We start from the raw sequence: 26,382 nt of genomic DNA, 5'->3' as shown, positions 1-26,382 counted from the left end.
CCGTTCTTGATGTTGATCAATAGAATATATTGCTATTAAAGTGTAAATTTTAATAAATATCTCAAAATTTTACATGATTAAAAAAAATTCGGATTCGAGTTTTTTCCTTTTTTTGGATTTCCTGTGAAAATTTGCCATAGTAATGTATACTTTTTTTACACCATCAGAAACTAGAGATTTTAACGAACAAAAAGCACAGGACTTTTTTAAAAACTAAACATTCTGACGTGAGAATTTTCGATTGAAAATTAGGGTGGTTTTTCGATATTAAATCAAAATAAGGGGGAAAAATAAATATTTTGAATCAAAAAAACTACAGTGAGTTTTGACATAAATAGTAAGTTTTCACCAAATTTCGTGAAAAAAAAAATTTTTGTGGGAGATAAAAATAAAAAACCAAGAACTCGGTTATTTGCATTTTTCGCATAAATTTTGAGTTTATGCAAAAAAAGTCAAAATACAAAAGTTGTAGATCCTTTTATTACCTAAAACTTTGCCATTTAACTTTTTTTGATAGGATTTGTGGTTTTGCTGGAAATCGTGATAAACCGTCTTCTACCCTTAAAAGCTCACCTTCTTCCACTTCCCGACCTCAGATCGCCCGTAAATTATTTTTCCTTTTATTTTTCTTATATTTTCCTTCTTTTGCAATGGGTATCAGCCTGTTCTAAATTTTTTCTTTCTCAAAAATTATCGGCACGGGCCTATATGTTATTTTATAAAATTGAAATAAAATTTACTGTTATAAATTTTGGAGATGAGGTTTCTCATTGTTGGTGGGATGATCAGGTAAATTTTGGTTAGCGTTTCACCATCTACACAATATTTCTAACATTCTAACATACATATATGTATTATGTATACAATTTGACAATGGTCAAGTAGTTTTGGAGATTATCTGTCTAGTAAAAATCGCCACAGAGAGACAGATAGACAGCTAGACAGACAGTCGACAAACGACAGACGGACGGAACATGGAGAAAACAAGAAAGTAGCCATTCATCTGACGGACCCAATTATAGTACTTCCATAGCTTACGCTGGAGAAGTTATAATATAAATTTTGAAATGAACCATTTGTAACATTTAAAATATTTCAGTGTAGATTTTGAAAGAACAAATCTTTAAAATTTCACAAATTCCAAGATTAGTGATTATATTATTGGTCTAGAAAAATTAATTGCATTCTAATTTTTAAAATGACGGTCGAAAACGAAAACCAAAAAAAAAAAGATAAAATTGTTGAATAGTGGCGCACCCGGGAACTGATTCTCTCTCACCGTACCTGGGTAAAAAATTCTATATTTAATTTTATTAGGCAATTAAATAATAATTAACTAAGTTGTACTTCTGTTTATAGCACAGCGTAATTTCCGTCAATAAATGATTTGAGTTATGCTTCTGTGTGAATTAAATCCCTATGTTAAATAGGAGTATTTATTAGTTCACTGTTGTAATTAAGAAAAACTGAAAGGGGAAGGGAAAACAGTTGAGTATGGCTCAACTGTCTTATGGCTCAACTGTCTTTTATCCCTTTCCCTGTCAGTTTTTCTGTGTGCGCCACTGATGATACAAGTAACATTTTGGGATCTAAAAATTATATTGCTACAAAGTAAAACCTAGTACATGTTCTTTTTAAATTTATGCAAAACGCTAACCAGAATTTGCATATTTTAAAAAATAATGACATCGACTCAACGTGAGAGCAGAGTGATACGTTCCGTCATCTGTGGCTTAATAATCCATCCCTGTTGTTAACTTTACGTACATGAGTTATCCTAAAGAAAATGTGCACCAGTAGGTCTTAAAACGTAAATAACAAATTTATTTGGACTTTTGTTTGGTATGCAGTGTGGATGTGGGGATTATAAAACATGAAGTTATAAGATATAATCAAGAACAGCTAGCTATCTTTCTCATTGTCTGCACTGCTCACAAAAGTAGCTAATTATCGAGCGCCAACTAGAGGACCATTTTTGTTGATCGCACACTATTTGAATATTCAGGTCCGCTCCAACTACATGAACCGATTTATTTTAGAGATAAGTTTAGAAACGACTCGTCTAAAATCGCAGACGACAGATTTTCAAGAGATTTGTGTATTGTTATAAGCTACATGCAGTGGTGCGGGTTTAGTCACAGCTTAGAGTGATGATAGTGAGAATGCTAAGTCGAATGATAAATCTTGTGAAGGGCATCTAATATGATTGACAAGGAACAGTCGCAACGCTTTTGCGTAGGTTTCTTTTACTAAAGTAGGGTGCGTGTGTAGTAAAGCCGATAGTTTTCAACTTACGAACATTGTTAGTAAACGTAGCTGTTAATATTCCGCCTTCGTATGGGGGTTTTTTCTTCTATATTGAGTGTTTCAGTTTCTCATATAAATATTTTTTGGGCATTTTGGAACAACTATTTAAACTTTTTGACAAATTAAGCGAGAATCCATTTTGTCAATAAGTTTTATTTTAAGGTTCTTGAAATTTTGGCACGATTAATATATTTATTTGTACCCAAACTTGATGCCATTCCACTTAACGATCAATAAACCTTCACTGAAAAATCTTCCTGTGATACAGGAAAACTTTGCTGTTAATAAATTGGTAGTAGCGTTATTATTTTTTAAGTAGTGTGAGAGTGAAGTCGCCAGACTTTTGTCTAGTATCACTGTGAGTGGGATCCTAATAGGACTATCGTAGTGCCAGGATCTGTGATACCTACCAGTAGTTTGAACAAAACCCCGTTCCATGTCTCAACAGTGTTCAAACTCGGGCACCAGTTTTTATGTAATGTGTTCCATTCCAGCATTGTTAAGACACCACACTGGATAAAAAAACTTAAGCAATGGAAATGCTTGACTGACTGCTTGTTGTTGGAGCGTGGGGTCATGCCGGACCACACTCTGTCCTAAAACGATGAAAAAAATAAAAAGCCATTAAAAACGAAATCGTAATTTTGAATATTTCTCAACTTCGAAAACCTATAAATTGTGACTCATCAAAACCCATAATTCCAAAAAGTGACCACGAAACCCTAAAAAATGAAATCAAGTTGTATTTATTCGAAATCAAAAAAGAATTTAATGTTAACTTCGACAAAAGGTTCGCTGAACTTTTTAACCGATTAGATAGGATAATAAACAACTTGAAAATAGTCTGCAAACAGTTTCTAAGTTACAGTGATGTGACAAAAAATTGATCTAAGGCTATTTCGGCAGAACTTCCTTAACCCTTAAAGTATAATCCGACAAATCCAGCTTATTAAAAAAATTACAAAATTTGATATTACGGTTTTTGTTTTGTGATAATTTCTGTAAAGTAAAAACCAGCGGCATAAATAACACCCTCGCAGCCCCTGTGCCATACGGACAATGAAAAATAGTAAGCAAGAATATCTGGCCAAATACCCTGATTTGCAAATTTAAGAAACATCAACAGATTTGTTCAAACTGGCAGTGTCGACAAAGGGAAATCTTTTGTAAGACCTTCAGTATCTGAGGAAGTTGATGATTTGAGACGACTTGAGCAGAATCCGCAAACATGTTTCAGCAGTCAGGAGTTCCTGTTGCAACATGAAATTGAAGAATGGGTCCGAAGCATTGACGAAAGGATGTTACAGAACATTTTTGACATTAAAAAGAAAGTGAACGTTTGTTACATTTACTGTGATGTTTAACTACAATAAATTTGCTTTTTATTGTAATGAACTAGTTTTATTTTTTAATAAGATATGAAGTTTTTAGGCATACAGATGAGTGTGGTATTTGTCGTGAGTCCTTGGGTATTTAGTAAAGTCCAATAAAGTGAGAGCCGGCACCCTTCCATCACCTACTTCGACCTTATAATGATTTATAGAAACCCTGGTTAAGAAAATATCCTTTTGTTTAAAATTCTGTCATGACAGTTAAAATTTTCAAAGCGAACATAATCAGTAGCGACTCCTTTAAGATACATAGGTATTTACTATTCATTCACCAGAGTAGAATAGACAAAAAAAGCAAACAAATTTTTGAAGGCAATAAATGTGCGGAGGCGAAAATTATGGATAAATGTGTATCTACATGTTCTCTACAACTCTCTATATGGAAATTGTACTCTCCACTATTTAACCGGAATTTTATTTATTTCCTAATTCTTAAAGTTTCCATAAAAATGAACTTTGAAGATATTTTATTCTGACTTCGTGTGTATAAGAAGTTTACATCCATTCTTGTAACAATAGTATTGTTTCCAAACGAGGCTATTTACGTATAAATCGACAAACACATTACCAAGGAACGTTCACGTTGTGGAAAGTGTAAAAAATAAACACAAATTCTTTAGAAAGTGCTGTATACAGTGATTGAATTTGCTTACCAACATTTTGTGCATGACAAACACTTTTTTATAACTTACTCAACTTCTATCCTTAAAATTTAGTGAGTTAATTAAAAGTTTTAACGATCAGACACATAAAAATTATTTGCTTGACAATAAGTAAAGTTTATTTGCCGTAAACTTGCGAATTAAATTTGTGAAATAAAAGCTACAGCAACATCCTTAAAAAAGCACTCCCTGAACATCAACCATAAATTTCGCATTACTACGAAACAGATGGTTCTTAAACTCTTGTTTGTACTTCAAACAGATGTTATTTCATTTATTTCTCTTCCTTGCCATGCAAGATTATCGCGATAAAATTTAACTTCATTCTTGTTGTATTCTCATTTCAACAAAGCAAATTCTATTTTCTCCTTATTCTTACCCAGTCTCTTCCACTTCCGTTTATAATAATATAAAAAAATTCCATCAAACATCAAGCTGTGCAATGACCACGTAACATTTTTTCAGCGTTTTTTTCGCTTTGCTATGTAAGACAAGATTTCTTATTCTGATTAAGATTTGTGACTCGGTTATTTTGTTACGACTCGACGCCTAAAAATTTTTATTACCGTGCTTTTATTTCAATTAGGGTTTATGTTAGGATTATTACGTTGAAAGGTGCGGCTATTTACAAACCTTCACTGTTCTTTAATGTATACTTAGGTCTACGTTATCCATGTTAATATGTTATTTATGCGGGATAATTATTCTGTGCCTACTCATACAGAAATCAGCTAAAATATCAGTTGACGCGAACTTACGCACGATACCACATATACGAACTCTTCACAGTACGATACATTCTACCATTTGTACTTCAAAAAACTTAACATTCTCAGTCTGACCCGTCTGTTCATTTCTAGGTCGGATATCTTACCTAGAAATCATCCCACATCTTGTATTAAATTAAACGTTGGTCATGATTATTACACTCGTACTACAGATCTGTGTTATAACATGTTAAAGAACTATCAAAATTCAGAAAAGGCAAAAACTATTATCGTATTAAATTTGATAACAAAATTGGAAATCACTTAAAGACTGTACCCGGCAAAAACTAAAATCCGTCGCTTTTTGTTAAAAAGGGCAATCTATTCATTCAAAGATTATTTGAGTGACACTTGGCAAAACCTTGTATAATTTCCTTGATTTTTATTTTATCCAAATTAGAGTTTATTTTTCCTTTATTTTGTGTTTTTCTTCATTTTTTAAAACCGTTACAATTTATTTTGCCAAGTGCAAATGCATTGAGTCTATCTTAGCGCTAATAAACAAATTACTATTATTATTATTATTAATAAATCTGTAGCCTGCAGTTTCGACCTCCTTAGTACAGCATATTAAAAGATTGTCTAGATATTTTGTTTACTTTTCTAGATCCAATATGCTACATTTACTTTGATGTAGCCCTTTGTTGAAATTTTATATATTATATTTTTAACCAGCGTTCAAACTAAGAAAAGTATCAAATTCACCTGTTACACTTACATCATAATTAAAAGTCAGTAAACTAGGTTTGTAATTACAGTAGACTTCTTTTTGGCAAGGTGTTGTAAAACTGTACCAATTCCGACACCTGATATGTTTCTGTTTTTTATCTTCGTCTAAAACACTTTATTTACGCTTAGAATTTTAGGGACGGAAACCTATACTAGGAAATACAGTGTGTTGAGCAAGGAGAGAAAGAGAAACATACTGTTTTACAATTTAAATTTAATTACATTTTTTGTAACGAAGTAAATTTTTGTAGAAAAAAGGTTTCACAATCCGCTAATCCGCCAGCAAGTCCGGAGAACTCCAGTCGTACGCCATATTCACAAGTTACCGTCACTGTTCCAGGATCGTGTATTGAAAATGAATACAATTATTCTATGTCTAAAACAAGGACGGCCATGATAACTGCGACAAACCCTGTTGAGTGAATTTGTTTCGATGTATTATTCAGAAAACTCAGGATCTACAATTCTTTTACTCAATCAAGCATTACAAATCACAAAGAAGAATATTACTTTACTCACCTTATAAACAGTCCATTGAAATTCTCTTTAACATGAATCATTCAAACTTCAAATACAGTGACAAACCACTTGTGTACTTATCTACCGTTACTTCATCGACCCACAGTGGCTGTCTTTACTCGTCCTGTCCGTTTTGTAAGCAAGAATAGGAGGTAACCCCGTCCTGTTGTGGATCTTCGACACCTTAATGCTCTACGAATTCAGATGCTACAAAGTGTATATACCGTTTTACTTATTTTCAATAACCATCTCATTGCTTGGATAAAAATGTGTATTGTCATTTTTTTCTGTATCTTCGATTCCATAGCAGTCCCTGAGTTAAGAATCTACAGTTTACAAATTGTTGTTTCAGTTTTAGGTCCACCTCAATCAGTTTTAGGTTCACCTCAATCAGTTTGTTTTTTAACCATAATATTTTCATTGATTTGTTGTCTAGAGTTGTTGTTAGCTTGCTACTACTGGTTTTCACCTTTTAAGCTCGTAACAACTTGTTTAGGTCTCACGTATAGGTAAGTGTTTATTTTTTTACCCTACGGGCTTAAAAGATTATTGATTTACAACACTACAATTTTTTTCCTAATTAACAAAAACCAAATAATTACATTTTATAAACCAAATAACTATTTTTTCCCCTTTATCCCATCCCCCCTTGTCACAGCTTTACTCTTGTCCTTTCCACTTCATTCATCCATTCCACCCCTCTTCCGTCTTCATTCAATATCTCTGTCACACTCTCCTCTCTTTCTTTGCTTTCCTCACAGTCATGTAGCATGTTCTCTATCGTCTCTCGCCCTTCTCCACACATTCTACACATTCTCTCGCCTTCGCTTACCCAAAACTTATTATTTCTTTCTTCATTTCCACACCTAAATCTCGCAATTATTTTTTTTGCGCTTTCTTTGTCTAGGTACTTTGGTATTGTTTTTGTTATTATCTTTCTATAGTCTGCATTGTACCTAGATTTACTTACACTCGCTCTTCTCTCTTGTTTATCTATGTCTCTGTCACATATACACAACTCTTCTCTCATACTCACCCCCATTTCTCTCTTTCTCTCTATTTCCATCCATGCGTATCCCAGTCTTTCATAATATCCTTGTCTGCCCTTGTGATGTTCTTTCCCTGCTTCCTTTTTTTTTTCTTCCAGCATTCATACAATATCCTACATTCCTCTTTTTCTTTTAACCTTTCATCATACTTTACACCTCTTTTTCCAGGGTATACTCTTAATTTGTCTCGTTTACATTCTTCTCTTACTATATAGCTTGACGTCTTTTTCCGTAGCCCTAACATCCACCTCAAATATTTTTCTGCATATTCCTTCCGTCCCCATATCTCCACTCCATACATTAATACACTCCTAACTAAACTATCAAACATTTTCATCCTTCTTCTTATGTCATGTCCAAATACTCTCTCACCTATACTCCACACCATTCCCACTATCTGCATTGCTTTGACCCTTCTTCCTCTTATGTGTGTTTTTACCGTGTTAGTTGTTTTAAACTTAAATCCTAAATATTTAAACTCCTTTACTGTGTCTATGATTCGATCTTCCCAACGCCGAAACTTTTTCCTCCCCTTTTCTTCCTTTTTTTCTAAACACCATCATTTTTGTTTTTTCTACATTTTACCTCCAGTTTCTTTCTTTTAAAGTATCTTTGCAGATTTTTTTCATCTCATTCATTCCACATTCATCCTTCGCCAATATTACCAAATCATCTGCAAATGCCAAACACCATACCTTTTCTCTCCATACCACAATTCCTCTCGCTTGTACTCCTCTAAACATTTCCTCGATATCGCTTATGTAACAAGCAAACAGACTGGGACTTAATGGGCATCCCTGTCTCAATCCTTTCGTCGTCCAAAACATTTCACTTTCTATTCCTCCCACTCTCATACTAAGTAGTTAGTCACTGTCTCTCTATAAATCTCTCTAGCTGCTGCAATTAACTTTTCACTCAGTCCTCTTCTCTCCATACATTCCCACAAACACTCTATAGTTCTCACGTATAGTGTCCCAACGAAAATAGTGGTTTTTGTGGTTTTCACTTTCCCAACTCCCTCGTCTGTGAACCAAAAATGTCTTACCCTAATATCGCTAAAGATAAGCCGGTTCTGTATAGGACTTAAAGCGTGCCAGCAACCTCCAATAAAGAGCTACTATTGAAGTTTGTGATGGTGTCATAAATTTGTATTTAATAAGTTGAATTATTCAAGGATAGTCTGGATAGTGAAGGAGTTAAACTCGTAAAATCACCATATTTCTTGGCACACTATAACTGGGTTCACGCTTTTGTTCCTCTTCTGGAACTGCAACTGGCTTCTAATCACATCAAAAACTGCTGCCCAAGTTTGAAACTAGTCGCGATCAACCTAAAAACGTTTGATAAAAGCCAGTGGTTGACTATAACTGTTGCCTAACCGACACAATTGATCACATATTGTAAAACCGGCCCTGAAACTCTGACACTAATAAGTAGCCCAAGTATAAAAACTTTACACATGTCAGATCCAGCAATTAATATAAATTATAATAATAAACATGAAAAATAGTTAGATAATAATTAATTACAAAAATCAATGAGAAAAATTAAAATCTAAAAATTCCTGTATGTTATAAAAATATTTGTTTATCAAGAACAACTTATTTTTGGAGTTTTAACTTCTTTTTTACTTCCCGAGCGTAAGCAAAGGAAGTATTGTAATCGAATCCGTCGGCCGACTCTCTACTTTTACGTTTTTCTCGATCTTTCATGACCGAAGAAATAGGTCTCCCATTTCCGTTTGTCTGTCCGTCTGTCCGTCTGTCCGTCTGTCCGTCTGTCCGTCCGTCTGTCCGTCTGTCTGCCGTCCCGGATTTTTATTAGACAGATAATCTCCGAAAGTACTGGACCGATTGTTGTGAAATTTTGTAGTTATATTAGGAATATCATGTAGATGGTAAATCGCTAACCACAATTTGTCTAATCATCCCCACCACTAATGTGATGACGTCACTTCAAAATTGTACATAGTAAATGGGTTTTAAATTGTATAAAATAATATAGTTCTAAACATGTAATTTACGACTCCGAATGAGTTTTTTCCCGAAACGTCCAGATTTTTGGAAAAAAAATCAAAATTATAAAACAACATTTTGCAATTTAATTTTGAATCTGCTAATCCGAATGTTTTAAAATGTTGCAGATGTTTTAAGGCTATAAAGAGCATCATCAATCTTTACTCAAAATATATTTGGTTATCCCCTCCAAAAACTTCATGACGTCAGCTCAAAAGTTTGCCAAATAAATCCTATGTAAAATGTACAAAATATGATGAGTCTGTGCTTGTGATATATCACTCCATTCATATTTTTTGGATTTGCATATACAGGGTGACTCAAAAAAATTAATGAATGCGTAAATTTATTTTACTGATTTACTCAGGAACTACAAAACCGAATGCTTTGAAATCTTGAAGGTGTTTTAAAGTTATCATAAGCATGGTAAGTTTTTGATCAAAATGTATTTGCTCATCCCCCCTAAAAAATTTATGACGTCACCACAAAATTTTGCTAAATAAATCCTATCTAAAATGTACAAAATATGATGAGGCTTGTCTAGTGATTTATCATTCCATTCATAGTTTTTGGATTTGCATATACAGGATGACCCAAAAAAATTAATGAATGGGTACATGTATTTTACTGCGAAAACAAAACATAATAGACATGCAGTCGTCACGTTTCCGACAGCGAGGGAAGTACTGTCTAAAGTCTTTACGCGCTCCGGAATAGGATGTCGAGCTTGGTGTTGGTCTCGGTGTCGGCGTCGATGTCACCGAGACCGGTCTGAACTGGGCCTGAACATCGACATGTAGAAAGAAAGAGAGAAATAAACTATCAAACAATATGTACATGAAACGTCTCAGAGAGTGGTGCTGATTCCGTCTTTTAGGACCTTTAGGATGCTCTAAGAGAACACAACCTATTCAAAGAGTATCTAAACTACAACAACCCTCATAATGCAGAAGTGATAACTCTTGGAACTCTGTCTGAGTGCAGAAGTTACTTGACGAATTATTCTTGCATCCAGCTGTATTGCGGTGAGGCGATTAGTGTGCGTAGGCGTTGACGCGCAGCGCCTCCTGTTCGCAGCGGTAGTAATTAGCGACTCGAGTGACTGGAGTGGGAGAGGGAGCGTGAGAGTGGCGTGGGCGTGATCGAGAGGGCGCTTCGGTCTATGTTACAACTATTTAATAAAATGTGTTCGTTTGACTGTTTCAACGACTAAATTAGTTGCAACAATTGATGCCGTTTTCACACGCTTTATTACACATTTAAGAATTGAGATTTATATCATTCATTTTAGTCACCATAGGCCACTAGTAACTGTATTAAATGATAGGGATAAAGATACCGAAGGCGATAACGCTATGATTGAACAGTAATTTGTATTTTAAATCGAATAAGTTATAAATACTGCTCTAGCATTTGTGAATACATATTTACTTGTTACTTTAGTCGGTAAATTACACAATGTACTTTAATTTTTTTTATACAATATTATTATAATAATTAATTATGATATTTTTATATTATAAATAAATATGAAGTATATTCTATAATAAACAACAATTGATAATATTGGATATTTATTTTAATTAACCCAATAATCATCATTAATCATCATTTTCACAAAAAATACAAGTGCGACATATTTTTGGTTTTTATTGTTTTTTAAGAGAAAATTAATGACTTCGCCCCGTATACATGCTTAATTTTTATAAATTGACTACACAGAGTCAAAACTGCAACCGTGCGGCCCTGGGTCGACGCACACTTTTTTTTCAAATCAACTTAGGGATAAGACTCTTAAATAAAATTTGATAGTGAAATAAAATTGGTACTATGGCATCGATGAATTCTAAAATTTGTATATGCTAATTGCTAAGTCATTACTTCTAGTGTTATAATCGTCATAAGAGCTTAAAGTTTTGTATCTGGATATACTCTGGATCACATAATTTGTAATGGAAAAACTCACCTAAAACAAACGCGTAACATGCTTCTTAACATTTACTTTAACATCACATAGATATTTTTATTTTGACTTATAAGGATTATCAATGTTATCATACACATATAAATTTCGTAAAGTACAATATTTTTTCGAAAAAGCTCCAGTTATTCTACTGAATTTCGGTAGCGAGGGAAGGTGTGTCGAAATAATCTTAAAATGCACATATTGCTTTTTACACTAACTTTGTGGAACGTCTTGTATATGCAGTACTAAGTAACACGAAAGTATGGCGAAAATTTAAGTACAGAATTATGTTACTTTGGGCATTTCAAATGAGATACCATCATCAAATTTTCGGAAAGAATGAAGAGATAAATTCTAAATGGTGATTTCTCACTCTATCTCCATTGTCCCTACTAAAAATGCGAAAATCTCATTTTAAACATACGCATAAAATGCTTGTTTACGTATAGTTTAATAATCCACCACTATTTTCATTTGCTGCACCATCTTTTATCGTCACCTCTTAAATATATTAATGTCGGGTGAGGAAGGTCCCAGAGAACCAGCAAATATACGCAGATTCATTGTCATCTGTCACATCTGTTTCCGTGTTTGGTTCAGTTGTTTGTGACTCTTCGCGAGATTAATTTTAATTCAAGTTGGTATCACGCAAGCATCACATCAGCTCGTTGTAACCTCGCTTTTTTAACATACTGTGTCGATGTAAATTCAGAAATACGTTTCCGTGACAAAATACGATCAACAACTAGTAATTAAAGAGGTTTTTTGATGCTTTGTAGTAATATTAATATTGGGTGGGCAACATAATTTGTAAACCAGTGTTCCTTGGAAAGGATTTAGCATTTAACATGGATAAATGTAAAAGTAAAATTGGCGGACCATAGGGGCAATTCTGAATTAAACCTGTTAAAATTTAAATCAGATTTACGAATTTAACTTTTAAATAAACCTATTAGGGGCAATTGTGATTCAAGCTTCTTAAATTTAAAGTGTGAGGTTAGAAGGAAAATTGGTACAAGATTGATTAATTAATTATATATTATTTTATTAATTAATGCATAAAACGAAGTTACAGTAAATGCTGAAAATTTTAAATGAGTTCGAATATATGCCTTAACATCTTTGCAATTGTTTAAGAGTCTATGTCGTTATGATTTCTGTTATTTTCAATTGTATCAATCTCCTCAGGAGTAAGATCACAAAATGTCGAAGGCCAGATATTCTATGTAGAGACGAATTTCTGAAATTTTGTTACACATTTTTGTAATGGATTTTTTCTCACAGATAATAATTTTCCGCAAGAACCCCTTGGTAGCGAACTGCCGATTTATCCCATTTATGTTTTTTTAGCTAAACAACTTTTCGTGTTGCACAATATTGGAACTCTATTTAGCAGACGTTACAATGTTTGGTTCAGCTTCCTGCCAGTTAAAAAGTTAGCAGGAAGCGAAAATGAAGCGAATTAGTGGCAACTGTTACACGAAAATTATACAATTACTGTTACAGAAATGAAAATCGTGCAAGATTACACTGATCCTCGGAGTTCCAAATTCGCAAATTTTAATCACTAAATTTTGAACAAAAGAATTATTTGATGATAACACAAAACGCAATTGTTTGCCTAAGGAATGGTTAATTTTTAATCCGTGCTGTGTGGAATATAATGAAGATAGTAGTTTGTATTATTATATGCTGTTATGCTTGAAAAATTTACTTTGACAAATTAAAATTAAACAACTGCCGGTGAAAAAACAAATATTTAAATCCGCCGCAGCATTTTCTGTGGTCCAAAAATCGACATGGCGTGGGCGCATACTAGTGATGCTATCTTTGTGTGTATATAAGTGATATGAAAATATCTTTACACATGTTTCGTCCAGTAGCACATCATATGAGACTTGTGCACGTTCGGGATGTGAATGTTTAAATACCTTAGTAATAAATTAAACCAGTGCAACTAAACAGTCAAATTTAAACCCTTATTAAATTCTTTTGAATTAATTTCTTAAAAAAAAGATGTAATGATACAGCTTTAGGTATTATATGAAAAGTATGATAGATCAATTCATTTTCCTGATAAAACTTCTTACAAAGATGAAAATGAATTTTGCTGACCTACGAAATAATAAATTGAATCCATAATTTAGGGTGAGAAGAAAGTTATTAATAAGTTCGTGCACAATTTTACAGGAACCAAGGTAATCGAAGAAAAGTTACGAAACACGCTGCAGAAACAAGAGAAAGCAATAAGTCTCGACAAGTTTTCAATAAATTAAATTAGGTAAAGCGGTGAAATGATAATTATTTCAACCTATAAATTTTTAAATACTAAATTTAATGAAATTTGCTTAAACTTTAGACTTATATAAATATAAATCTTAAGCTGTCTAAAATATTCATTATAGATCGTCTCAACAACAATCTCTCCAATTTCAAGATCAATCACATAATAATTTCAGCTGGACTTTACTTGTAAATGAGTTTTAGCAAATTACACAACTTAACTAAAAAACGCGACGCATTGTTTCAAATTAAAAAAAAATGTTAGTACAACCCCACTACTATTTTGATCTTTCTAAAAATAACGAAGTTATTTTTAAACCAGTGTATATAAAGAAGGTTAACCGATAATTGGAGTTTTTATTCGCAAAGTCATAAATAACATAGGCGCGTGGATACTGTATCATTCGACTTGTCAATAATTGTCACACGTTTTTATCACTGGATGACCGACATTAAAATATTTTGAGAATTCTTTTACTAAGTACACTGTCTAGTATTGTCTTCCCAGTTTAAAGTGGTTTTTATGATAGGTCCATTGTGTCGAAGTTGACGATGGGGACAATGGTGTAAATCCCTAACCATAAATAAGAAACTGGTCGGTTTCTTGCAGGGCCGTACTTTGTTATTCAACTCATATTGTTCGTCGTGGTGTAATAATGAGGTGATAATGTTTATTAAGTTGTTATAAAAACCACTTTAAACTAGGAGCACAATACACATTCAACATGGTCTAAAATAAGATATAAAAAAGACAAATCATAGACAAGTACACTATGCTATTATCTTTAAAAAGTATAAAATGCTTTACTTAATTGATGATTTTTAAAAGTAACGTGCGATTGAAAATAAAATACTTCGATGCGCAAATGTTTTTTGAACATATGGCGTAGCTAACATCGTACACTGCACATCTGTCAGTGTCAAAATCGTTCTGTCACTTGCTTTCATCTGTAGACTATCCATCCGCCATTATTTGAATTATCGATCTAACCTGAAATTATTGTTACGCGGATAGCTACGCCACACGTTTGGAAAACATTTGAGCATCGGGACGTAACTAGAGGTGTTTTTTTTTTTTTGATCGCGGGTTGTGTATTTCTGTTACATCCTTTAACAAAAATTATATCTAGTTTGCAGCCATCTTGTCTTCGGGCTTCTTTTTCTTCTTATTTCAGACAGTGTTGTTTTTAACATCCTTTTTACTGTTCCAGATTTATTAGATGTCCAGCCCACTTGAGTACACATCCCTTAAATGTATTCATTAAATATTTTTTAATATTTTTCTCTCAAACATAAGTAACTTTTTTTATGCTTTGATTAAAGACCACATTTCACATCCAGTTATGTATAATAATGTCTTTCTTTTTTCGTTACACACTCTCCTAATATGTTATGTTTCGTGGTCAATAAATTTTATAAAATAATAAACTACTCCACTTGTGGTTTATGAATCTGTGTTGAGTTTTTACCCGTGTTTGGTTTTAGATTTTGTAATAAAAAGTAAAATTATATAAAACATTTTGCAATTTAACTTTGAAATTGCAAAACTGAATACTCTGAAACTTTGAAAACTTTTTGAAGTTATCGGAAACATGGTGAATCGTTTATGGTTAATCAAAATTTATCCGTTTTTGTCGTCATTTCAAAATTTTTTATCTAAAATGTACAAAATATGATCAGTCTTGTGATTTATCATTCGATTCATATTTTTTAGAGGTGCTTATACAAGGTGACTCAAAAAAGTTAATTAATGAATCACTTTATTTTATTGATTAAATGAGAAATAACTCATTCCATTTTTCCGAAAAATTTGAATACAAAACTGTCATTATTGGTATTACACTACACCTTTCTAAACTGATATTACAAAAATGATGACGTCATCACAAAATTTTATAAAGGAAAAACTCATTTGAAACATACGCGTAGCACACTTTAAATCTTCTTTAACATTACATCATATGTTTATTTCAATTTATAGCGGTTCTCATAAAAAGTAAATTTCGCAAAATAATTTTTCGAAAATGCTGCATATGTTTCATTGTACTTTTTTACTCGTAAAGTGAAATTTCCCCAGGTTAATCGAATGTGCTTATAAATTTTCCTAGTTTTAATTATTTCTGTAGAATATACTAGTGAAAAATTATCTTGAGAAACTTAAAAAACTATAAAAAATACGTAGGTTATTTTTCTTTGAAATATTAAAAAGAATAAATATAAAACCATCTGAGAATCAAGTGAATGAAGGTCAACTACTCATCGTAAAAGTTTGCTTTGAAATAAATTTTTAGTTTTGCGAAAAAAACAAAATTTCAACTTGCTGTAATTCTAGTGCGACGTTGTCACTTATCTTGAAAATTTGCATCCCGAGCATAAGCTAAGTAAGTATTTTGTCATAGAGTTCACCCGGAAAATGGCGGTTTTTGACGTTTCATGAACCCTAGAATATAATAATAATAATACTTATAATATTAAATAGATAAATAATCCCGAACCTACCGGACTAATTATTGTCAAAAAAAAAAAAAAAAATTAGATGTACGTATGTTAGGAATATAGGTAGTGTAAATGGTAAAATCAAGATTTGTCTAATCTTCGACACCAAAAATTTGATGACGTCATTTCAATATTTTGTTTAGTCAATTTATTTTAAAGGTTGAATATTGCCCCTTAATTACTTTAGTTTATGTAGCACCGAAAGCCGTACAACATGGTTCATTGGCTTTTTTTCTATATCCCGTAATGAGGGAGATGTGGGAAGCGCGCCCTTATTGACTTACCTTGTATATAGTTTATGCAAGTAATGATTTTCCAGTAAGCTGATATTCCAGACAGGATGAGGTATCTATCAATATTATAATTTTAAAGAGCTTTTGGAATCTTAAAATAATACACTTATTGTTTGGTATACCAATAACGTGCGTTTATTTAAATTTTGAATATAGGTTGACTTTAAAAAGTATGTCGTTGATAGCACCAAATAAACTACCAGCTTATCTAGATTAGAGGTTATAAAATGAAAACTGCTTGTGTGTAATTACGTAAAAAATGTAATCTTTGTGAAAAAGCAAGTTGACTAAAAAATATCCTTGCAACTATTAATTACATCAACATGGTAATTAATCGGGGAGAATAAAGCTTATTTTGTTGGCATATAAAATTAACTTTGGGAATTATTTACCTTTCCAGCTTATCTTGAGCATCAATTTGAATAAGAAGCTTAAACGGCTATATATCTAAAGTTGGATTTCATTAAGCTTGTCGATGTTTTTTTAATTTATCTTTCATATTTAATGTGCAATTTTGCTGCCACAGGTTTTGACTAACAGTATTAATCAAGTATTCGGTGTTTTCCTTTCTTGTTTCAACCAAGGCAAATTATAAGTCAAAACGACTTGAGGTTGCCTTGCAATGCTAGCTTTAGCTGAACTATTAAATTTATGCTTATTGGACAACAAGACCCTTACGTGCTTGAAATTGGGAAAAATAGTTGTCAAGAATAAATTTAGCATAACTTTTTCGTTTGCTAAATTTTTACGCTCATTCAGATCGATATTATCACATCTGCAGCTCTGCATGTTGGTTCTCATATTATGCAAAGACCGAAAAAGTTGAGAGTTAAAATCCTTACATTTCCACTTCAACGTCTGTTTTGCGATAAAAACTGAAGTAGATAAAGTAAAAACCCGATTTACCATTCCGCTTAAATGCACCACATTTCAGCTGTGACTTTAGTTCAACGAAAAAACACGGCAGTTTGAAAGGCGGATCTTCTAACTTGATTTCGATGTCCCAGTTGTCGCTGTTACAACAATCAGATTTGCAGCTAAAAGTACCTTAGAGTGAGATTTTGTCGAGCAGAGATAAGGTATTGCCTTTTTAAAATTTCCGATAATCGTTGTTGATTCAATGTGTAGGTGGGATTATCAAAATTTTACGCTGCGCTCGGCACCAGCCTCAGCTCAACAAAACATTTAAAGGGCGCAAATATGTACCTGAATTAAATTTCAGTTAATTATTTCATTAATTGCATATTTTAAAGTGAATACTTTGCTTGCAATAATTAATTACGTTTCGTGGTAGTTTGCACAAAAGAAATTTCCAGCGAAACTGCGTTCATACTGCTTTTCGTCTAACAACCTTTGGAATTTAATGTTAAAAAAAATTATGTTGGCGACAGCAAAGCGTATTTTACCCAGTTTGGCAGTTGTGTCAATCATAAAGCCTCAAATAATTGTAACGACAACATCAGTGTTTTCAAAATAAATTTCTTAGCTTACTTTTTCGTGATTGTTTTACAGAAAATTTGGTGGATGCGCCGGGATACGATTATTTTTATTTCTTGAATATTCGATTACAATATATTAAGCTTAAAATATGTGTATATTTGTAATCATATATCAATAATCTACGAAAACAATAAAGTTTTTTTTTGAAAATTGAGAGCTCCATAAATATTAGTTTTATAAATAATATGAAACCAATATGCTCACAAAAGAAATTGTTCTTCGGAACTTCCTCTAAAAAACAGACATAATAAATTTTCTTATTTGGAATTTTCGATAACAATTCTGAACAATACCCATAATAAAACGAAATAATTCGAGTTTTCACAATTACTACTATAACATACTCAGGCATCCAAATATTAATGCGATCATTGCGTGACCTCAAGTATTACCACTGAGTTTTATCATAATAATTCTTAATAATTTTTATAATTCTACATCCATACAAGGTAATAATTACAATCATTATGATACTTCAAATAATTTTATCTTCTAAATCATTTACATTTCGTACAGGTAAGTAATTACGTACGTATTGATTTTAGACTCACTCGACGCTGTTCTTTTCTAAACGTTAAATTTAATTAAATTTAGTTTAGACTGAGAAGCTAATCTTAGAACTTCAATATGCACTCAAGAGTTTGTAATCGATTTAATATAAGTCTTAATTATCTACATATTGGAGAACATTCGAGCAGGGCCCGAAATGATGGAATTAATAATTGTTTGAACAACCGACCCGTATGACACTATTATGACCCCTGTTGTCAAATGTAGTTGTATAACCTAATTACTATGGTAACCGTGTTGCTTTACAATATGTGTGCGCTATAATCTTATTTTCTCTCGATGACGTAATCAGATTAAAATTTAGAAATCTTGGAATGTCTTAATGCCATTATAATTTCTTGGTTGCGGAAACTTTCGAATAAACGTTGTTAAAATAACATGATAAAATCTTCCACAAATTCAAAATCGTCGAAAACAGTAGATTAATTAATAGCGGAGTTGATTGGATTGAATTGAGCTACGAGTCCAACACGTTATATGAATATTTCAACAGATCCTCACACTTTGCGATTTCTTGAATGATTTTTGGAGCACTTTTACGTTGACTCTCATTGTTTTTGTGAAGCTGAACAGAGGGAAAATATATGTCGATAATAATAATAATAATAATAATATTGATTTATTTTCAACGAACTACAATCGCCAATGGTGGAAATTTAAGACGTGAACATTAATAATTACAAATATAAAAAATATCTCTAACCTAACAAAATAAAAAATTGAAAAGAAAATACAAAACAAGTATAATTATCATATAAATGTTACAGTCAAAGCGTACATTCAAGTATTCACTGCGCACAAAGTATACATTCACTAGACGGTGTATGCATTTACTGCAGTCTGTCAGTCCAAGCTTCAATAAAAGGAAATAAATATCACAATTAAGGAGCTCAAAGAAAAAGTAGTACAAATGACATTTTTATTAGCAGTGAGTTAAGTGCTGAACAGTATATTCATTAATGGTCGTGGAGAAATAGAAATAACATACAAAGTTAAACTTTCTATGTCATTCTCTAGACCTGTACAGATAAAATAGTCCAAATGAGAAAACTTCCAGTTATTACTCCCACATTTACCTAGTTTTTTTTTAATTTAAAGTTTGCAGATGATAATAAATTAATAAAAGAAAGGGTTAACATGTCGAAAAAAATAAAAAATAAAAAAAGAACAAAATATAAAACACATAAAAAGAAAAACAATTCAAAACACCAAAAAATGTAATACAAAATAAAAAGAAAACAATTTCAAAATATACGTTAACGGAATGAACACTTTCACTGTAACATATACACCTTAAACCATATTAAATTAGCCGTCAGTTTTACTTCAATTTTACATTATTAAAATTACTGTAAAATTTGTCGACATCATACGGTATTAAACAATTACACAGTCTCAAACATCTAATAAAAGGGCTATTAAACTGATGAAATGTACTAGGTGCCTGGTCATAAAATGTTGATATATTGTTGACCTAACCCAAAATATGTTTTTATTTATAACCGCATCAGGCGAGCAACATAATTGTAATAGATTCATCAGTGGAAAAGATCTAGGATGTCGATAATTAAACCGTACTAATAAATGTCAGAAAATGACGAATGCAGAAGCAAAATGGCGCACACTTTGTTGAAGTTACGAGGGAAATTACAGTAAATGCTGAAAATATTGCCCATTTTGTTGAAGCATAAATGCGCTAGCTAAACTCTATGAAAAATTCACTTCAAAGCAGGGATGGCTTGTCCTATGAGGCAGGTGAGACAATACCGCACCAATGAATTCGGTCTTTACTATAATTTTTACTCCTATTATTTCTGAGCGATAGATTTCTGCCCAACAGTACGTTTTTCTTACAATATTTTAAAAATAAAAATGAAGTTGTTTATATCGTGTGATTTTTTAAATTTCTGCTCTAGTTAGCCTTGACACTTATATGTATCAATCAAGAAATAAAAAATCAGCCGATATAAACAACTGCAAAATTGATGCCGTTTAATATGTAGGCTTGCCCGCAATGCACCCATAAGCGGTATGTGCTAAAAAATAGATAAAATTCAGGCTGACATCATCTTCTGTGTTTACAGCACTGACTGACAATAATATCTGCGGATTATTGCATAAGTATTAAAAAGCAAAAATTAGGCCGTTGGTTGTTTTGTAATAAATCAGTGTGTCGCCAATTTTCTCAAACTTTCATCAAAAAAAATGTGTCAAACTTCCCTAATTGCATGTGTCAAGTCAGTGCGTTGGTGGTCGTCATAATTTGATTTCGGTAATTAAGATTTTACTAGCAATGAATATAATGACAGTGAAAGTTTGAAACTGTTCCGGGTGATTCGTATAAAATGCGAATGGTGATATACTTTTTAATAAATTGTGCAAATTGTGTATACATGGTCTTCCATTTAAAATTGCGTCGCCTAATATCCTAGGAACGGGATGATGTATTAAAATTTTGTAAACGCCATTATTGTTAGTTTGAAGGGGATAATATATTTTAAATAGCAAAAGTATATTTTTTGACGAATTTTGATAGGCCGTTAAATTGTGATTATAATAATATACAACACTTATTTAGATATTTTTTTATCAACTGAAAATGAAATAAATAACTAAACAAGTATCCTTGTAATCGTAATATAGTTGTCTATCAAAATCGGTTGTAAAATGTACGTTATGTATGTTTGTTAGATATTAGTAATATGTTTTGTCTTTTTATTAATATATCGCCGACAAATTAATGTTTGTCTTGAAGCAAAGTTGTTTTCATACTCGAAGTAGCTTATAGAAAATCTTCTTGGGATCTGTAGAAATTATTTCTTCTACTTTGAGATGCCATTTTGGTAAAATGTATTTAAGTGTAGTATAAACCAAAAATAGATGATTTCGAATATTGTTACGTTAATTGGTGAATAAAATCGGCGTGGGTTAAACTCAACAATTTTTTTCTTAGTAACTCAAAATCACACGAATAATTACACAACGATTATGTACAAAAATAACCCCGGCGCAACTTGTCTGGATTTTCTCGACACCCGCTGGACTCGACTTGTTCACTAAATAATCCTCGTTTCCTACGGTGACCTCTATTTAAACCTATACGTTCCTCTCAATGGATTAGAATGAAAATACCGTAAAAGGAATCCTGCTTCGTTTCTAAAGAAGCTTTGTCTTTTTACATTTAATTTAGCGTCAACACAAGAGTATCGTAATTTTTTAAAGTTGTATATTAAATCAACGTTATTACTATTAGCACTTTGTGCAAACTAAAGCCGCAAAAGATTATTATTTTTTAAATCTGAATAATGCTTTTTTAATTCCAAAAACAATTTACCTATTAAGTTTAATTCTCCATTGTATTTTATTTAAAAGCAACAGTGAAAAGCTATAATTTTGAATAAATAATTTCGTTTCCAGAAATTGCTGGCATTATGTAATATTTAAAAGATTTTAGTATTCATAACTTGGGGCGAAATATTTAATGTAATACTAACACTTCAACACCTTTCAGTTCAACACCTGCATATTATTTTAGAAAACAGTTCAATGTTGAAATTTTACCGGTGGTAAAGATTTTGTGTATAAAATCATCGGGTATTCGGCATCTTGTCTGAATTAAAAGCTTTCCATTTGAAATACAATATGCTACATTATTTTGCAAGAATTTAGGGTAGGTGTATTATAGGTATACGCTGCTGATAGCTTATACAAATTTACACGTGGGTTACACCGTATGATCCGAAACTTTTCAGATGAAGGGATAATAATAATAATAATAGAATTAGTTTGATTGAGTCTTATTTTCATTCCTACATCATTCTGGACTTAAATAACGTCGTGTCATCTGCAAACAAAATTCGTTATGGAAGAATTATGTATTAGGCAAATCATTGGTGAACGTGATGAACATTAGAAACAAGATGGGACTCAAGACAGAGCCTGAAGGAAGACCATATCTTACTTATGTCGAGAGGAGTTTACATTGTTGTAGCTAACATAGTGATACCGATTTTTAAAATAAAATCTTAACAATATTAAGCTTGAACTATCGAATCGATAAAGTTTCAATTTTATTTATATATAGAATGATAGAAAATGACAGACAGTTTACTGGAAAGAACTAGGACTAGCCGTCTCTCTCTTTATGTGAAAAGTTTTGGACCATACTGTATGAAATTTTCTCATTTTATAACATTCACTTAAAAAAAAAATGTTTGTAAAACACAAATTTTATTGTGCCGTGCTAACAGCTTTTACAACTTTTTTACTTTACCAAATACTGGGCTATTTTGTTATCATCATTTTTATCACCATTATTATTAATGTCTTCAACTTCCCAGAGGCCTTGAATAAATAAAGTTTAATCGATGTATATTTTATTCAAATAAATGTAAATGTCATTCTATTTCAACTATTTCAATCAGCAAAATTTTTAAATGACGTTATCAATTTTTTGGGTATGGGTATGAACAGACAAACTTGGGTCAGTATTTTAATAGCTCTATTAATAATTTTAAAGTATAACTAAAATTTCACAATAATTAGTGCAGTCTACGGGTGACCGCTATCTTCGTATTCTACAAGCTGTGAAACTTCGGGAAAGCATGAAAGTAAGAATTTGTCAAAGTGACTATTACATTGCTTTCTTAGCTTGCTTATAGTCGGGAACTAGAAAATATAAAAATTTTACCGATAATAATGAATTGCTTTTCAAGCGGGCAATCGTTAGTAATTTTACCCAAAGTGGGTAACAACTCGACTATGTACGAAATAGATTTAAGTAAAAATATAAACATACTTTAAATTTACGTACATTCATTCTGTAAATTATACTTGTTTTTAACTTTTTAATATGTAGATTTTGAGTCTAAAAGTGGCGGAAAAATGCATCGATTGTTGAAAACTAAAGTTCTAAGCCTTTTTGCGTAGAATAAACGTGAATATAGCTTCTTATTCGAAACGAGTTGTTAAAAAAATGGGTCTTGAATCAGTGATTACACACAAAGGAAGATGCGAGTACTGGGAACAAACCTCCTGCCCCTAACATTGTGCAAAACAAACATGTCCGTGGTAAAGGAATTAATGCATTAAGCTAGGTGTACATGTACAAGTTGCCTTGTGAGTTCTCGGGAAGTATGCAATACGAAATTATGCAGGTCTTTGTTAATCTTATATTAACGCGTCTTGACATTATTTCACTTCATTTTTCGTTAATGAAAAACCTTAAACAAACTAATTTAAAGACTAAAACTGTAACAGCATCAGAATTTTACTAGGTTATTAACTAATAATCGTTCTGTATCGTTCCACTTCATCTCGCATAAAACTTAAACACGAAAACCACAATATAGCATGTACATCTCTTTATTTGTTGTTGCAGATGAAATATGAAGATGCAGAGGACAAAGAAAAAAACACTAAAATGTGAAAAGAGGTTCACCCCTCCGTAAATCAACAGTTCGTTCACCGTAAGCAAGTTTTGGACAATACGCCGCTATGTTGCCTACAAATGTTATGTCTTTTATGAAAAAAGTAAGTACCTAACAAACATTTGAATTATATGTTTCCGTAAATAACAAGGGGAAGGTTGAAGCTGTTAATAATACATTATTAGCAGTAATATTTTTGTGGCATTAAAAACGAGATAATACGTGTAATTTCCTTCGTCTCAGAGCTACGATTTTTCGCGAAGCGGTCTTTGATGAAGTTGCCCGCCAGATAAGAACACGACATTTCCCTCTTAACACGAAAAACGGGCTTCGCTTTATTCCCGCTGTACATTTCGTGTTTCTTTCTACATTGTTTTCGTAATCAGTCAAGTGCGTTAAATGATAAGGGTGAGTAGGACGGCACTGTCAAAACACGGTTACAGGTAAGCTTCATATTGCGTGATCAATAGCCAGGAGGCTCAGTAACCTTGTTTCACAGTTTCATCGGGCTATTGATTTCTCAATCTGCTTTTAGTTGTCTTCTTTCTATTGACATCAACTCACAATAAATAATTGTTGTTAGGAATAAGCGCGAATCGTAATTAAACAGCTTTTAATTTAGCTCTTTTAAAAGATGATTTCCGCTACATTTACGGGTGGCAATTTGTATTTAATCAGGCATTTTTCCTCGGCAGTAGGCGAACTGTGATTATTAAACATGTTTAGCTGTGGCCTGGGGAAGAAAATTCGTTTCTGTTTAAGGGAAATCTCTTTTATTTGATCGATGCACAAAGAACGAAGGTCCAAATATAATTAAAGTAACAAAGTTTCATGTTTCTCTCGCTTTCCAAGTTGTTTGATCCCGCATAAAACAAGCGGGATGTAGACACTACAAATTTATATTATTTCACAAAACTGGAATAATTTGATCTCTATGAAAAATGTAGGTACTGAAATTGACTCAAATCGAGTATCCACTGATCTATGAAAGTGAATCAGAACTAAAAAAAGAAGGAAAAAAGCTGCGGAAACTTCTTCATCTCTACATCGACCGGTTGGTTTTATCCAGGGAAGGTTTTGGATAACAACTCACTTAAAAAGCAGAACTTTCAAGCAAATATTAGATCAGAATACTTTTTGTATCAAAAAAAGTAAATATTACCGGTTGCTAAATAATATATAACTCCAGACCGTTCATGAGTTTACATGTACATATATTTATTATTGTAGTGTACAATTAGTTATTGTTGTCCCCTAATTGAGAAATTAATCCTGTTGGACAATAAAGTATATATATATTATTCTCATATTATGAGCATTTGATGAAATAATGCAGAAGAAAGGTTATTTAATTATTCATTTTTAATGCTACCAAATTTTGATATACCTACATCGACATACGTTCACAGTTTTAATTCAGTTATTCATATCCTACACGTGTAATATTCACTCAAGAACAATTACTGTGAAAGCGTATTTTCCCAGCGCCCAACAATTATTAGCAAACGGAAATTAGGAATACTCGTATTCCATTAATGTGTGTAGGCAAGAATTTCAACAAAGCTATCCAAATGTGTGTTTGCATAATAGGAAATTTTCTGTAAAGTAAAACTTTTTAAAGATACAGGTTCTGTAAATTATAGACTTAATTCGTTGAACTGAATATGCGATTGATAACGTTAAGAATTTAGTTCATGATGAATCGATTAGATCTATACCAAGAATCGTTTCCGAAAAGAGTTGCATATTAATGGTTTAATGAATTCCTTGGAAAATATTGATTTTGTGAATAAATTATTTTTCTTAATGGACCGGTTTCACTTCCATGGGTTCAGCTTTAAATTCTCAGAACATACATTTGTGACACAGTGAAAATCCACATGATACGGTTGCTTACCAAATAGTGCGTTGAAGGATAACTTTTAAATCCATTCTGTATATCTGTTCCAATGGAGCTTTGTGAGCATATAAATGTTTTTTGTTTTAGATACGTAATAACTGAGTGTGTTATTTTCAGTTACACACAATTTTATACCAAATAAAATATCAAGAGTAGATCATAAACGCGGGACCAATAGTCGAAAATACCGAGGATATTGAAAAAAAAAAAACAATTGATACTTGTAAACTTAAATTCTAACTATTTCGAGCCTTCATACGTTAAAAATTCATAGTAAAACGTCAAACGTAGAATACCTTTTGCTTTCATCGAATTTTCAAATGCGTATATTAACGGGAAATGTACATAAAATCAGCTTTAAACTGCTGGTGTTCTATAACCCAGGTGGTATACGTAGATTTAAAATGAGTCCTCAGGGTAACTGCAGGATTAAAAGTGAAAAATTTTGTATTAAAAATTTACTCCTGTTCTCAATATCCTATCTAAAAGAAATTCAATCTCAGCAC

General features: G+C 32.1%; 1 protein-coding gene across 3 annotated transcripts in view; it reads left to right on the top strand.

Moving 5' to 3' along the window:
- Fife (fife) overlaps nt 1-26,382 on the top strand; it is a 295,802-nt gene that overhangs the window by 39,827 nt on the left and 229,593 nt on the right. For all 3 annotated transcript variants that reach the window (XM_064064184.1, XM_064064183.1, XM_064064186.1), the window contains exon 2: nt 23,928-24,079. In XM_064064184.1, the coding sequence (XP_063920254.1) occupies nt 24,044-24,079 (36 nt within the window). In that variant the 5' untranslated portion in view covers nt 23,928-24,043. The remainder of the gene's footprint in view (nt 1-23,927; nt 24,080-26,382) is intronic.

The sequence above is a fragment of the Zophobas morio genome, unplaced genomic scaffold, assembly GCF_036711695.1.
Source record: "Zophobas morio isolate AGI-343-1 ecotype UQ-CSIRO unplaced genomic scaffold, CSIRO_AGI_Zmor_V1 ptg000024l, whole genome shotgun sequence".
NCBI lineage: Eukaryota > Metazoa > Arthropoda > Insecta > Coleoptera > Tenebrionidae > Zophobas > Zophobas morio.
The sequence above is the reverse complement of the archived record's forward strand: the minus strand, read 5'-3'. Positions and strand labels throughout refer to the sequence as shown.